Below are 17,322 nucleotides of genomic sequence, written 5' to 3' on the forward strand. Positions count from 1 at the left end.
ATTACCTGATTATTCCGTTCTGAAGTTCTAATGTTTTTTCAAAATTTCTGTTTGTAGTTATGGTTTGTTTAACGTAACTTTTATGTTTAACCCTTTAATGGGCCATTTATATCTAGCAAAGGTAAATTAAAGTATTTTTGGAATTGAAATTGTTTTAAGAATAGTAATTTATGTAAGAAAAAAAAACTAATTTAGTTTATAAAAATTCCATTTTTTTAGTGGTAAATATATTTAACACGACCTATTAGGAACTTATTGACTTTTATTTTTCTATAAAATAAATTTTATAAATGCTGCAAACTTCAAAAGGAATTATGTATTTTATAACTTTTATACGTTTTTTTCAAACTAACAAATGGCTACCAATTTTATTCATACGCACTTCAAGAAAGCTGAAGTTATTAACAAGTGGAAACCAAAATTAAAAGTGGTAAAAAAGTTGTGGTAAGTATACTTCCCACGATCTTCGAAAGGGTTAAAGTTTAAATTATTCTATAAGTAACATTTTTGCTCATCTAACTATTCTATTCTTAAGTTTAAACTAGTTTGTTTGAACTTTAAGAACATATATATCTTTTTTTTAAAATATTTCAATTTTTTAATCATTTGATAGGAAGTGCATCGACATCATCATGGAAAAGAAAATCCCACTGCCGATAAAATGAGCTTGAGATTCAGCCCTTCGATTCTGAACGAGAAGAAACACTCATCCATACCCAACATCGAGCTTCCAGTGAACGACCCAAACGGAAAGAAACACTTTGCACCCAACGACAACAAACGATCCGAACCCCCACACCATTACCCAACCGACAACCTGCCCAACAAGGAACATGCCCCGCACGAATGGCGACATGAAAAACTACAGAAAGCATGCTCCAACAATCATAGAAAAAGTCACGAATCCAAAAAAATCAAAGATAACGCTGTCCAGAATCATCAACGCAAAGTAGTGAACGGTGCGGTGTTAAAAACGCCGACTTACCAGAATGAAGGCATGCATGCTAGGTTGTTGGAATCTGAGAAGAGCAGACTGGAGATGAATGGACATTTGTTACCACCGGCGAAAACGCACACGCCTGTGAGCAATGATAGGCATGTTGTGCCATCATATAAATCTAGTCAATTGTTCAGTCCCGGAAAAGAGAGTTTTCTGCAGAATAGTTATGCAGATTGTTATAATCCTCCAGTGCTGAAAAGTAATATTGAAATTTTTCCTGTTGTGAGCAAACTGGACCTTGATGCCAAGAAATTGGAAAAAAATGATTTTAAGTTTGAGGATGATGATGAGAAGGAAGAAAAAAGGATAAAAAATTTTCTGATACTTTCAAAAGTGCCACCAACAAAATATGAGCATAATCCTCAGGTAAAATTATACATGAATATTATCATGATTTCCAACTCAATGTATTTCCTAATTATGTATTTTATATTTATTATAAATGTGTCTGAAATTATGCCAATAATGGACTATGTGAAAACTTGCGTACCTATAGTCGGCAAGCTCAGCTTTTGAAATTGTTACCAAAATAAGAAAATTCGACTTTCGTTTTTATCTTTATAGATTATCACTTTTCAATGAGAGATATACATACCTGCCAACTGGTACAGTCGTTAAAAGTAATTTTACAAAGTGGTAGTGAAACAATAATTAAGTTATGAAGAATTTTCTGAAAACAAAACTATTAAGACATCTACAAGTATAATTAGCCTACAAATAGGTCTTATCTACTCATGTGTTTAAATTATTAATTCAGCGTGGTAGTCTAAAAAAAAATTTTTTTTTTAAACTCTAGGCTTCAAGATTTAGTATTCCAAAACGCAAATGTAGCTACCACTAAGAAAATTATTTCTCAACGGCCGTACTAGTTGGTAGCTACGGAGCAACGAACAAGTTAAAATAAACGTTCTTTAGCTTCATTTCCAAACAAAAAAAATTCTAATATTACTTAATTCAAGTGCCGAGCAGCTCTGGAGTTGATAACCGGTATTCTCAAGCCTAATGTTTTTTAAAATAAGAAATCTTCGCCGGTTACGGAATTTCATGGTATTCCCTACATTGATGTCTTTTTTAAAAGTTAGATGCCGTTGCCCGGTCTTCACTACACTGATTTTTAAAAGATAAGTGCCATCACTCGGTACATACTTTCTCGGTATTTCCTATACTGATTTTTTAAAGATTAAGTACAACTGTCTAGTCCAAAGAGTTAGCCCTGTCCCAAGACTGAAGTTTTTCCCAATCTATCCTAATTAGATATTACAACACGGAATAAATATTAAGATATCAATGAATAAATTTATATAAAATTGGACCTAGTGAATGTTTTGGACATTCACCAAAGTGACTATGTGATTGTTGACATTCATTATGTAAATATTGACCTTCTCTAGATTTCCATCTTTCGGTAACAAGTAAATTGATATTCTCTTCTCTAATAGCACAATATATTATTTTTCAGAAACTGAGGTTTTTGAGATTGTTTGGATTGACGACTCATTTCAAACGAAAAAGTAAGAAATATCCTTTATTGTTTTTTAAGTTGTGTATTATACTAATCTGAGTTAAAAGTGTATTAGAGTTCGTTTATGTATAGAATATCTTCTTAGGAATAATTTAATCAGAATTTTTATATATTAATATGATTCACAAAAAAGAGCTTTTCAAGATGAGAAACAAATAACCTGAAGACATTACAAGGATACAACCAATTTTATGGCAATTATGAACTCCCTATCAAAAAGTATTTGGTGCAAAGGTGTGACCGCATGATCTGAGAGGCCTCCAATCTGAGCTCACTTTCTCTACAGTCCTGTAGTGTCATTTATTTGAAAATATTTTGATACATAAGAATAACTTAAAATATTTACATTTCTTTTTCAAATTTGCTACCACTTTATTTTTAAATAAAATACCACACAAATTTGCTTTCTGTCGTATTTAGTAGCATTAATTGCACTCTGTAGCAATTGTACACGTGTCTTGCAAACCTCCTTTTTTTTTTTAACTTTCTGGTTAAAATTCTTTGTGGTGGAAGTGGTAAAACTTTTAATTTTAGGTATCAATAAGGTTAAATCAAAATTCTGTTAGCTTTTAAAGTTCCTTGCTGTGCTTTACAATAACCTCCACTTTTGGAGGGATGTCGAAAGAAATGTTATCACAACTTTTTGTCTTGTGGTAAATGCTACAGCCAGGGGTGTAGCCAATATATATCAAGACGGAAAAGAGTAAAAACTGGTAAAAAATAAATTTCATTTCTTACTTTTTTTCGGGAATAATAAAAATCTATAACTACTAATTGTTTTTAACGGATACAATTTTAATAACGAATTGCTTCTTCGCCGAGAAAAAATTAATTACAGTAAATTGTTTATTGTTAAGAATAGATTAACTGCTCCCGAATATTATCTAATATTGAAATAGTTTTCCTACCAGTATTTTCTCATTTCCGTCTTGCTTTCAGGCCTGATGACAACAACTTGTATGTTGTATCTGTTAGAAAGTTTCGTTTACGAATAATTAACACGCCAATGTTAAATAATGCAAAAGCTGATTTTTTTTTAAGTGGTCAAACATTAAATACATATATCAAATGTAGTTTAGTGGTATACTTTGGTTACACGTTTGAATATGTATGCACACAATGTTCATCAGCGCCGTATATGTTTTGTCTCTTTAAGATTACCATTGAGTTTAACCCCTTGGGGACGGGTGATTCAGAAAAGCATTCGTACAAAATCAGAATCAGGTTGTAATTAAATAAAAAACGGTAACTTAAATGTAGTCGTTGCTAATTTGACAGATTTACTAAGCTTTTACTTTAATTATTGTTAGTTTAATCATATAAATAATCAATGTTAATTCAAAGTATAACTAAATAGTTTTATTTTGAACAAAGTAATGGTGAATTAAATAAATCAAGCAATTATAACTCCGCCTACAAATAAACTGCTAAAGAATTACTTTGATTACCAGTTTTATCTTTTAACCCCGATTGATACATTTTCACGCTGGCACGTATTTGTGACAGTCGGCGCGAAAGGGTTAAGGGTATCACTTTCTCTTTTAAAAGTAGATTTTGCATTACTGTAAAAGGAGGCGTATACTGCAGCTGAAAACTTTTCTCTTGACCAAATATAAAATGCCTTTTTGTAAGCTAAATGATCTCGAGGAGGGGGCTTTGAAGATTTGAAAAAGTTAAACACTCTGAACTCTTTAAAATTTATTTCTTTACTTCCTTATTCTTTTACAAAAAGCATAGCATCTCATTCTCATAATGTTTTACTTAAACTTACTTTTGTTTCAGAAATTGAATTCGACATGTACCTGAAAAGAAGAAAAATTTTAATGGAAGACTATGAAGTTCCTCCGTTGAGTCCAGATGTAGAACCTGACAGTACAGAAAGAGCTTTAATATCTCCAGTGGAAGAACTGTATACAAGAAATGATAGATTATCAGAAAAATTATTGGCGGAAGCGACACCCGTGAAATTAGAATTTCTTTTTAAAATTGGTCTCACTCCCATCACACTTGTGAAGAAAGAAGGTATGTTAACCAATTAAGTGCCTCAGACGTGTATACACGTTTGACCTAATCCCTGTTTCGGCGCGTATGACGTGTATACTCGTCGTGTTAATTAAAAAATTACCATTGAACTCGAAATTCCAGTAAAATACAATAAGAATATTATTTGATGGTGTGATTTCTTTATTTGACTAACTATTTTTAATTGTTAACAATTTATTCCCAACTATTATACACGTACACACACACACACACACCCACACACACTTACACACACACANATCATAAACTGAAATGTATTATGTATTATCACCTTCTTTCTACCATTCCCTACGTAGCAGAGAATTAATATCGCCAGATAGAGTTTTGTAAATTCTTGGTTTGGAACATATTACTTAATTGCATAAAAATTATAGCTTGTAAAGAGAACCCGATTGCAGATTTGAATGCAGCGACGCGGAAATATATATATAAGATCCATTCAAAAATTACATGCAACAGAAAATTGTTCTTTAGTGTTATGTAAAGTTGATGGAAAAAATTGATAATTGATAATTCTTTTTTCAGAAAAAGAACGCATTCGGCGAATGGTTGAAGAAGAGAGACTAAGAAGACATTATCGCCTGTTGGCGAAAGTAAACAAGAAAGCCTCTCCACGTCGCCTATTCGTGCCAAAGAGTGAAGCAGGTGAGAAAAGATACTTAAGGCAGATTTTCAAAGGCTCCTTTGTAATATGACTGACGCTTTTTTTGCGATTAATATGCTATTTTTATAACTGTTGAGAGTTTTTAACTGTTACTCATGATTGTTAGATCAAGTTTAGCCATTCTAAAGCCAGTGATGTCTTCGCTTTGCGCAGAACGTCAACATGGAGAAAAACCACAGTTTTGTGAAAATGAGAAAAGATTGTGGTCTAATTTTTTAATACTTAAAAAATTGCTCCAATGCTGCATTACCCCGGCTCATAAAAATTTGTAAAAATTGAGAATAAGGCAATAATTTTGAGAATTTTAATTTAGGTGGAAAAATTTCTGTTTTTTTTTCTTAGGCGACTGAGCATCGAAAGACCACGTTTATGAAATCATTACTGATTCTAGTTCATAAAATCTCTTTTTTTTAAAAAATATTTTACTGATTCTACTTACTTATGTTTAATAACTGATTTAAGTCCAAAACTCTATTTTAACTTCTATTCATCCTTAGATGCGGATTCAAACTGGCTGATGAAACTCACCACATAGTATGGGGAAAATTTGAAATGCAGAGATGCCAACAGCTCCAGAAATGACAGATTTTAAAATGATAGAGAATTACAAACTAAAATTTACAGATTTTTCGGCGAATTTTGCAAACCATTTAAAAGGCTGACGAGAAAGAAAAAAAACGTAAATCGAATTTACTGAACCAAGAATCATACATTAAAAGACTACCATTCGAAAATATTTATGGGCTGTCTGGAGTAAGGTGGCTTCGTTCTAACTGGTCAATCGAAATATTTTGTCAGCTAAAGTCTGTTCTGGTCTGTTTGGTCTAGCTGGGCTCCTGAGACCAATAATGGCCCTTTTCCCATTCATTCTGTAATGAGAACATAAGCAAAAACAATATACAGATTACATAAAATGTAACAAATAATGGCACATGTTGTCCGTGAAAGTAGACGCCCTATTTCTTAAGTGTTGCAAAAGGTAATATATGAAAGTGGTAAGACATTTACCCTTTATGTACAGTGCACAAAAATAGAGAAAAGAAAATTGGTTGAATGGTTCGTGAGAAATCGAATTTTAAATATCTGGCTTTAAGATTATTACAACTTTTTAGAAATTCAAGAACTAATCAACCATTTTGCTCAAATTTTGTATTCTGTCATTTAAAATTTTATTCTTTAAAATGATACAAATATTGTATTCCTTACAACTCAATATTTTTTGGCCACTATTAAGCAAAATTAATGAAAATTAAAAAATGGTTACTAAAAAGAATTTTTTGAAGCCGGCATGACCTCCACTTTTATTCGAACCCCTGTTCTTCACAATGACAGTGCAGTAAATTAACCACTGAGCAATTACGGCTTCGACGTTGCTCACTGAGCAACATAAAGTGTTCCTTAAGCATGAGACGCACAACCTAAAATTTCGTCTAATTTTTTTAAAAAAAAGTTTAGCTTCATTCCTAAAGTTATTCCATAACAACAATTAGCGAAGCAAACAAAACAAACATAAACACAAATTCAACGAAACAAACAAAATAGCAAAAGTATTACAAAAATAAAATTTTCTTTCACTAATAAGCTCACTTAGAACTTTTTTAATAATTATTAAAATACATTTTACCAACTTTATAAGCTTGAGTCATTTTAAATTATTTTTTAGCTCAGAGATTGGACCATTTAAGGAAACTTCGAGAAATGAATGCGATTGGACTATCGAGAAACTCTTCAGAAGAGGAAGAAGAAGTGCTTGATGTAAAACCTGTATCATCTAGTCAATTAATTATGCCAAAAATTGAGCAAGGTGAGGATAAATCTTTATAAAAATAAGAAAGACTCTCAGAAAAATATTTTTATAATTAATTAAAAACTATATGAATAAAAAATGGGTTTGGTTTACAAATAGTTTAATTTTTATTTACATTGAACGAATGCCACCATATTCACTGCTTTTTAAATATTCAACTTAAAAAATTAATGCCGTCAAGGGGCATTTGATCGACTCGATTTTTTTCGTTTTAGTAACAAGGAGGGCACAAATAGAAGATTTTAAGAAATGGTTGCAAAAAAACAAAAAAATTGCTATTTACTAGGATATATTTGTAAAATAAAGAAAATATATTTATATGTTAAAACTTATGTACTTATCGTACGGTTAAGCAATCTAGTGCAAGTGTGCCCATACCCAAAGTTCCCATTTTCCGTAAGCGCTTCCTTGTTAAAAGAAAAGAATTAAATATCTTTTAACGTCATTTTACAGATGCAGATATAATTTGTTACGAAGCTGCAACTACAGAGCTACGTCTGCCATGCTTATATAATTAGCATAAAGAAGCAGCACCAGACACTGACAGTGGAGAAAAATATAATTAATGGCTCTAAAAAGGCCTTTTTAGTTTATGAAATAGGAATTTAAAAATTTATTATTTTAATTAAAAAATTTTAGATAAAATTGCGTCACTTGTGAGAAAGTAAGCAATAGGTTGTATATATGAGTTTTAACTTAGCATTTCTGTCTCGAAAGATTTATTAAAATTTATTGCATTACAACTAAGTGCCTTTTTGAAAAAATTTGCATTTAGTGTCATTAATGTTTCAGATAGTGTGCTAAGATTAAAATCATTATGTATGGCTTTGTTTCTTGTGTAGTAAAAAAGACTACTCTTTCTTCTGAGTAATTTTGATTGGAAAGTATTAAGTTTTCTAGTTTATGTTATATTAAGATTGCACCTGGCAGGGGATACCTAGGTTAAAATTGGCTGAATGTATGTAATATAAATGTAACATTTGTTTTTAAGTGGTAAGTTTGAGTAAGGATCTCTAGTAAGCACTTTAATTCAACATGTTAAGAGCTAGGGACTACACTATAAAGATGTTACATATGTTACTGATACCCAGCCATATGTATACATGATACATATGTTAAAATTGGCTGAATGTATGTAATATAAATGTAACATTTGTTTTTAAGTGATAATTTTGAGTAAGGACTCAGTAAGCACTTTAATTCCACATGTTAAGAGTTAGGGACTACAATGTAAACATTCTTTCAGCTTTACATATCGATAGTAAAAGCATAAAACAGTTTTTTTTCGCTTTTTCAGAAAACTGAATACCGTGATTTATTTATATGAAGTATAGAGAATATATATAATCATTTAATTACAGAAACTACGAGGTTTTTTAAAGTTATATTTAATCTATATTTGTAAAAAGTTCCCCAGTAAAATTTGACCAAAAGTATCTGAGTGTGCATATTCAAATTTTTTTATGATCATAGCAACATACGACCGGCGCAAATCATATAAGAATGAACGCGACTAAGTGGATTTTGCAGCTTGTTTTTCCTTGAGAATCATCAAGCTTTAAACACTATTTGATGCACTAGCCTAGTCTGACATTTAAATTTGGGCGACTACTATTTACATGTGCTTACTCTTTAACAAAGTAGTGCCTTGGCCATGAAAAAAATTGAGCCTGCTCATTGAGATATTTTCTACTGATAATTAATGAGTCCCACACACTATGCTTTTATTTTTAATGCCAATAAAAATTTTAATCGGATGCTTTATGAATAGATCTCGTTCGCATTACCATTTAGTTCTGGAGATTATGTGTGCAATTTTAATAATATCCTTCAGTTATAGCGAGCATTTAATAGCATTTTAATTAAGAAGAGTACACAGTTATAATTATTATTATTACGCGAGCATATACTGATACTTACTTTCGCTCAACGTAGGAGAGTGTACTCGCGTTAGTGCTTGAGTAGTGTTGAATTAGTGTTAGTAGTTTTTCCTCAATAGCTAATTTATATATTTTAATAAAATTCGTAATTTTCTTTTAACATTATTCATCCTTACTGCTTATATAAAGATCTCAAACTGGAACAATTTTTGAATGTTATTAAAATTATCCTACCTATCTTTAACAGTGAGAAAATTAATATTTAAATATATTGCAGTGCCTTACCTTTGCTCGTCAGATATCAACGAGCCTGTGAACTCATTATATACCTCTTCAAGTACAGAAAATTCTGGAACATTTTCATCCCCCCACACCAAGTCTTTCAATAAATATTCTTTTAAACGGGGACACAGCTTAAAGAATGAATTCAGGTTCATTGCTCCTCAACCGGTTTGCAAAAGTAAGTTAAATTTTTTATATTTAACTTACTTTTAACTTACTTAAATTTTTTAACTTGTCTCTTTTAACTCACATTATACTTAAAAAATTGAAAAAGAAAGTGTATTCATGTAAGAAAAACAATTTACTTTGAATTTGTTTTCTCAATCAAAGTTGAGTGTGCTTTTATAGAATATATAATAGAATATTATAATTAAATAGTTTGTTTCATATCTTGAAGTAGTAAAAATCATTAATTACCGGAATTAGACACTGACGATTTTATAATACAAGTATGATTATTTGGTATGTATTGATTCAAGCATATTAGCGCTACCATCTACCACTACGAAACTTCCATGCTTGAAAAATATGTATTTTTGCATCACCTCATACATCAAAAAGCCTCCACACGGTCTTCTATAGGTAGTCAACGCAGACTATTTAAAAAGTGAACCAGTTGTGCGCATGAACCCAAAATCTTTTATGAAAGTAATTGAGAAGAGTTCGTCATATATATTTAGGAATTGAATCTGTAGTGGTTGACAAATGAATAAGGCAAACCAATAATGTTCATAAATAAAACAAATTTTTAGTCATATATTTGCTACCACTTTCTTAATTTAACTAGATTTTATATTAAGTGATTCGTTCGCAATGTGGATATCCTTCACGGTGGATCCGACTACCAAAAAACACCGTGTGGAGACTTTCAGTTAGAGGAGGCGTTGATTTTTGCAATTGGTACTAAAGGTATTCAATATAAATTAGCAGTCAAAAACTTTTGTTCTAATATGGCGTAAAATAATTTTAAAAGATGAAATAATATTATGCCCATTGAATTTTAAAGTAAATTTTTTTTTAATGTAAGTATGATAATTATATAAACGCATGACTATGTTCGGTCAAAATGGGATATTTTTTAGTACAGTTAATTTCGAAACGTTATTTTTTAAGCATGTGTGAATCATGTATCATTTCTTTCATTGCAGACAATCACATAGTGAAAGCACAGGGAACTTACAAGCCCTCAGGAAGTAGTACTTCAATTGGAATACAAGTTGATACTAGTTATTTCGGCAATAATATTGATAAGTCTTTAGCTGATTTAAAAAGTTCTTTTAATTGGCCTGGTCTAGATACAATCATGGAAGCATTTTACAGACATCAGAATGGTACGTTTCTTGTTTTACTTCACTACAAAATAAATGTTTAATTAATTTTAGTATAAAAAATTTACAATATACATAAAGTGATAAAACTTATGTCAGAAGAGTGATAGAATTCTATTTCATTAATACTTCACTTTTTGATTGAAAGAAGTTTTTTTTACCACCATCCAGGAGATATGATTAATAACATCCAGGAGAAGTTAGTATCTGATCCTTGTCTGAAAGTGAGACTGAAAAGAGAAAGCACTATAAGTAGAACTATTTCAATAATAGGTCCAGAGGAATAAATCTATTCTTAACAATAAACATTATACTGTTGTTAATTTTGATTTATAAGCAAGAAGCAATTTTATTTATAAATTGTATCCGTTAAAAAAAATTGGTAGTTACGTTTATTTTATTATTCCCTGAAAAAAAACTGAAAATAAAATTTATTCGTTACCAGTTTTTTCTCTTTTCCATTTCGATAATTATTAACATTCAGCTAATAATTGATTTCTAATTTAATTATTATTATCAATTTTTCAAGATAGATTTGGTTGCTGCTTATTGGTGGTCATCATGTCATTAGTTAAATCCTTTTGAGGATAATTTTCCCTGGGATAGTGGAATATAAATTACAATTTTATGCAGAAACATGCGCTGTATTTTAGCCCTTTCGCGCCGACTGTCACAAATACGTGCCAGCATAAAACCGTATCAACCAGGGTAAAAAGATAAAACTGGTAATCAAAGTAATTCTTTAGCAGTTTATTTGTGGGTGGAGTTATAATTGTTTGATTTATTTAATTCCCCANGCGCGTAATTCAACTTAAAGTAACATCAGTGTGACTTCTGTTGTTGCAGATTAGATGACCAATAACTTATATTTAGGTTGTAAGATCCTAGTTTAAGCAGGATTGTTAATTTTTTCTGCTAGTTATTTATTGTTAGCTTGTTTTTTGCGGTTACTAATTGCTTTTTTAGTATTAATTTTTAATATTTTTATTAATAATTGTTTATTATTTTGTTTGTTTTTTGTGAATTTTAATTTAATTGTTACATATGCTTCATAGCGTAATAACATTTGTGTAATAACAATTCATTGTGTAACAACAATTGTGATCGGTGGAGTGTCCAAAATATTGTGTCGCGTGCCATAAATGGCACGCGTGCCATTGGTTCACCATCCCTGATATATATGATTAAACTAACAATAATTAAAAGTAAAAGCAAAGTAAGTCCGTCAAATTAGCAACGCCTACATTTAAGTTACCGTTTTTTATTTAATTACAACTTGATTCTGATTTTGTAGGAAGGCTTTTTTAATTACCCGTCCCCAAGGGGTTAATTATGGTAATGCACAATTTCACGAAAGTATTGCATATTAAAAATTTATTTAAATTTTTTTTTTAAATAGTGGTGGATAAAAAGATTATATATTAAGTTTTTAAATACAACGAATATATAGAAAGTATACATTTTACTACCACTTTAAATATAGAAATAAAATTTTAAGTCAAATGCGTAAAAGTTGTCAGGTATGCTTTTTACTTCAGTTTTTTCATTTACAATACATTTTTCAGTTTTATTCTTTTTTGATTGATTGCTGCTTTTTGTTGGTCATCAGATTTACCTTTCAAGTTCAGTTTTTTAACTTATCTCAACATTTCCTAATTTTTAAATGATTATTGCTTCTTATGGGGTACCAGGTGTGCATTTTAGGTGCATGTTTCATAGTAATATTATCAGTTTCATTATAATTTTTATTTTCATTAAATTATATTTATTTTTATAAATGACTTAAGCAAAGTCAATAAAATTCTCATCTCAAGCACAGCCCAAAATGTACTTTTAAGGAAACGAAATTGCTAAAAATGTGTGTTTGTAGATATGGATAAAGCTCAAAATATGAATTTAATAAAATAGAATTCCTGAAATAAAATTGCTCAGCCTAGATTGATTATTCTAGAAACAACATGAATCTTCCATTAAAACAAAAAAGTTTTTTTTTAAATGTTCTTCTAGGTGACATGCTAGAATAAAAAATTAATCAATTAAATCGTTCTTGGCCCATCATAGCAGCTTATCCCTTAATATCATTAGCCACCATACTCTCCTGACTTGCTTCATTCTTTCAAAATTAATTCTGCCTTGAAGAGAATGAATTTAAATTCTGTTGACAGATGTTATCAGGTCAATAGCTACAGAATCTTAAAAATATAAATTTTTCAGCAAAAAAGTTTTACTTGAATCCCTGTTGAACAGGAAAGGTGGAAAGCTCTAAATAGTCGTAAATATTAGTATAAGAGAAATTAGACTCTGCTTCATTTAATGCATTTATTTCTTTAATTGGTATTTTTATAAGGAAACTTTTGCAAATGCTAATAGCTAATATATTTTTATATACATTTTGTTTTGCTTATTAAAGTGTTATTGTTGCATTCAATTTCAGAACAATCAAGCGAGAAGTCCATCTTGACAGAGAGGTGCAAGCAACTGAGACTTACTCAAGAAGAACTTAAGAAGGAAGCTGACAGCCTTAGTAGAAAGATGTCGGTAAGTTTTCCAATTACCATAGCTGCCAACTCTTCCGGTTTTCCCGGAAGATTTTATTTTCATATCTAAAGTGCTAGCGAAATTCATGTTATTTCACTAAACTTTTTGAATTATAATAATGATTTTAAATCAGTTTGACCACCACTACATATAAATAATTACAACAAATATATAAAAGCATATTTACAAAGTTGCTAACTTGCTCCGGACAGCAGATATATATTTTAAAGTGGTAGTATACAAATTCAATTTAGTAGACTTTTATCCATTACTATTTCTAAATAATTTGTAGGCTTATGGAATTCACCACTTTATAGTACTTATGTTATGCTGTACCTTTTTAATGCATGCAAAAATAGTCAAATATTTGCATAATTTACTTTGTGGTTATTTACCGTTTTTTAAATTATTTTGGCGTGTCCGGAGCAGTTGGCATCTCTGTATTTATCCCTACAATAGCGAATTTCAACCTAATCAAAATAAAAATATATTTTTGAGGAAGATAGTTTTTCGGTAATTGTTTTACTACCACTTGGAAAATCCATTCTCGAAAAGAGTGAATGTTGGCAGGTATGAATTACTGAGTCAATGATTTTGAGGATCGAAATTTAAGAACTCTTTATGCTATGTCAGAATTCATCTATTTTATTTTATAGTTTTAGAAAATTAAAATTAGCTTTCTATATTTTGAAATCGTCAAAAATGATGTCTAGATTTAAAACAACTATTTCAGAATCAATAGCACCAGTTATTTATAATCTGTTTTTTGTAACATTGACTTTTCAGTTTTAATCTGTAGAATTATTGTAGAACTGAACAAATAAGCGAGGGAAAAAAAAGAAAACATCACTAAAAACAAGTATGCATACCCTTCAACTTATGAAGATTTTGAAAATAATTCTTTCTAGTGGTAGCGAACCAAAGTAGAAATTTTTAAAGCAAATGGATCTCTCATAAAACTTTTATCAGAACTTAAGAATCTAGCCATATGGCCTGCACTTTTATAAGTAATAGTGGACAAGTTGCGCTAAAATTAATTTTTTTTAAATATTAAGACATTAATTTTGCTACCGTCTGAAAAGAAGATTTCTGAAACTACGGAAATTCCGTAGCAGTTGGAGGGTATGAGTAGGTTAAAATGATGTTTCTGTATAACAAATAATCAATTTATCAGCCTACATATTGACTTCTCAATTTCTCACTCTAAAATTATTGTTAAACCAAACAAAATGCATAAGAAACAGACATGAATAATTACAATTAAAAAGCATACAGCTTCTTCATTATTTATGCAAAGCATCATTATCAGTGTTTACTTAAATTTTTGACATTAATTCAGAAGAAAACGTCATTTTAAAAATATGTTTTTCAGTGATAAAAATTGATGCATTAGGAGACTTACATTTAGCGAATAAAAATTCGGCGTATCGTAAAGAATTTTTGAACTGCGAAATTATGGGAACATAAGCAGGGCTTGCAACTTATTAGCAGTTTCTTCGCGATAATACTTTAAAAGAATAGGCGTAATTATTATTATTCTACAATTCTTACTGTTTTATTCGCTACTAATTAATTAAAACTTTTGAATAAAGTTGAACTATCAGAGTGCATTACAAAGTAGCATTTTGTATGAACTTTTTAATCATTCGCATGTAGTGGGGGTAAAATAATATTAAATTAAATTTGCAAAACAAAGAATCATTTAGCAAAACACAAACTTATCTACCAAAATTTTCCCGAAAAACGTAGAAAATTATCAGCCCTGTTTCAAAGAGACAGAATTTCTCTGTTACACAATTGCTTAATTCATACCTGCCAACATTCACTCTTTTCGAGAATGGATTTTCCAAGTGGTAGTAAAACAATTCCCGAAAAACGATTTTCCTCAAAAATATATTTATATTTTGTCTGGGTTGGGTTTTGCTATCGCAACGACTAATATACTTTTATATATTTGTTGTAATTATTTATATGTAGTGGTGGTCAAACTGATTTAAAATTATTATTATAATTCAAAAATTTTAGTGAAATAACATGAATTTCGATAGCACTTTAAATATGAAAATAAAATCTTTCGGGAAAACCTTGAAGAGTTGCATACCTGCCAACTTTTAATCCCTTCCATTATCGTTTTTCCCAGTGGTATTAAAATGGAATTAAAACTTCAATTTTAAGCAAACAAATACGCTGCATTTGAGAAAACTTAAGTTGACAACCATGATAGTACTGCATATAAATATATGTGCTTAATTTTTGAAAGAATAGTGGTGATCAAAATCATTTAAAAATTAAGTTTATGAGAGAAAAATAATATATATTTACTACCACTTTAAATATGAAAATAAATTCTTCCGCAAAATGCGGAAGAGTAGGCAGGTATGGAGTTGGCAGCTATGTAATTTGCTTCGTTTAGGGAAGAAAAACTTTGTATTATACATAACTGCCAATTTTGTACATGTTTTGAATATATATTTCTTTTTTAGGTCAAATTTAATATTAATTTTTATTTATTTATACTTATTAATCCTTTATATAGAGTGGTAGAAAAAATGAATTCAAATGAATAAAAAATAATATATTAAAATATAAACTTACCATTGGGATAAACTTTTATAAAAAACGTTGAAAGTTGGCAGATCAGCATTTAACTCGATGTTTGAACCTCTTTTTATGAAAAGATGTAAACATGATTAATTATACTTTAATTAACAATATTTTTCTTTACCACTTAGGAATTGCTCAGATGCAAACGAGAGCTGGACGAGGAAAGACAGCGCCATCAGCATTCGATTGATCACTTAAAACAGTGCCTTCGAATCGGCAGATAACAAAATAGTTGGATTCAGACGCATATATAAATTGTACAAGAATTTAAAAATATATCCTTCTGATGCTCCAAGAGGTTCTCTTAAATAAACGAATTCGAAACAGTGATATATTTGAAGATACGACTACAGTATTGAAGATGAGGTCACACTGTGTGTTGAATTGATTAAAGATATTTTACATATAGAATTTCAATCTATTGAATTGAGAATCAAATTCAAAGATTTGTTTTTAAAAAAAGTCATCTTTAACACTAGTCTTTTTTGTTGTTGATTTTTGTTGTTTTACTTTGCTTTTTTGTTGAGTTTACACCTAGGACCAATGATCTTTTACCCTTAAAGGGACCATGCAACAACTATTTTATCAAATGGATACTTTTTAGAGATTTTTAAGCTAGTCTTATTTTACGTGGGAAAGATGGTTGAAGAGTTTACATCGCCAACTTCTTGTATACTTCGTAATTATTGATTCTCTGTGAGTTACGTCTTTAAATGTTGTTTCGCTCATGCAAACATTATTGTCATGAAATCTTTCCTGTTGTATATCATTGTACAATCTTGTGATTTATCTTCATGTTTTGCACATTGATACATATTCTTATGCTGTTATATTTATATTTTACTTTATTTAGGTTAAAAGAAATTAAATGTGGTACATTAAACATTGACTTGTGAATTTTTTATTTAACATTCATTTGTACCTAAAAGAACACATGCAACAAGCAGCTAAACCTATTCAGCAATCAAATGAGACGAGAATGTGGAAAATCATTTTAATTCTTTAACCGCTTCCTTTACCAATTTTTTTGAAGGAAAAAAACAGCAAAAACTCAACAGATTTATTTTATTTCATTAATAAATACAAGAAACTAAAACAAAACGTAATTCAAAAGTTTTAAGCTGAATTTTTATTATTTTTTCTGTAAAAAACATTTAGTTTACCATCAGTATACTTTCCCGATTTATCTCGGAAGTTAAATATTAGTCTTTGTTTGATAGTTTTTAAAACAATGGACAAAACAAAATGTAACAAAACATTCCAAACGCCAGTGAATTGATACGCTATTTTTTTTTACTCTTTTTTCTATGTAAATATAGCAACCATCGTATATACAATCGCACAAACATGTGTGCAGTCCTACAGACCAACAATAAAACTCCCGAACAAAACTTGGCAAACTTAGAATAGCAGCAGATTTTTTTTCTTTTTGCTTCCGGCTGAGTAAAAAGTTAATGATACAAAACGTACTGACAAATTCTGCAACGCCCGAGTTTTCTCGGGATAATAAATAATTGCAGTATATACATACCCGAGTTAACTCGGGATAATCAAGGAACTGGTTAAGCGTTAGACATTCGAACAAATAATCCTCAACTGAAGATTTAAATCAAATTTTGAACACTATAATTACTAACCTTCTTGCATTGAAATA

The 17,322-nt window shown here is 30.0% G+C and overlaps 1 protein-coding gene across 2 annotated transcripts in view; it reads left to right on the top strand.

The window, feature by feature from the left end:
* The window catches only part of LOC107454609 (genetic suppressor element 1), a 125,519-nt gene extending 108,962 nt beyond the window's left edge, over positions 1–16,557 (top strand). For both annotated transcript variants that reach the window (XM_043049975.2, XM_043049976.2), the window contains exons 9-17: positions 614–1,366; positions 2,460–2,511; positions 4,305–4,544; positions 5,091–5,210; positions 6,893–7,033; positions 9,194–9,376; positions 10,347–10,529; positions 12,961–13,064; positions 15,797–16,557. In XM_043049975.2, coding sequence (XP_042905909.1) covers positions 614–1,366; positions 2,460–2,511; positions 4,305–4,544; positions 5,091–5,210; positions 6,893–7,033; positions 9,194–9,376; positions 10,347–10,529; positions 12,961–13,064; positions 15,797–15,892 — 1,872 coding nt within the window. In that variant the 3' untranslated portion in view covers positions 15,893–16,557. The remainder of the gene's footprint in view (positions 1–613; positions 1,367–2,459; positions 2,512–4,304; positions 4,545–5,090; positions 5,211–6,892; positions 7,034–9,193; positions 9,377–10,346; positions 10,530–12,960; positions 13,065–15,796) is intronic.
* The last annotated feature ends 765 nt before the right edge of the window (positions 16,558–17,322 follow it).

This window comes from Parasteatoda tepidariorum, chromosome 6 (genome assembly GCF_043381705.1).
Source record: "Parasteatoda tepidariorum isolate YZ-2023 chromosome 6, CAS_Ptep_4.0, whole genome shotgun sequence".
In the NCBI taxonomy this organism is placed as follows: Eukaryota; Metazoa; Arthropoda; class Arachnida; order Araneae; family Theridiidae; genus Parasteatoda; species Parasteatoda tepidariorum.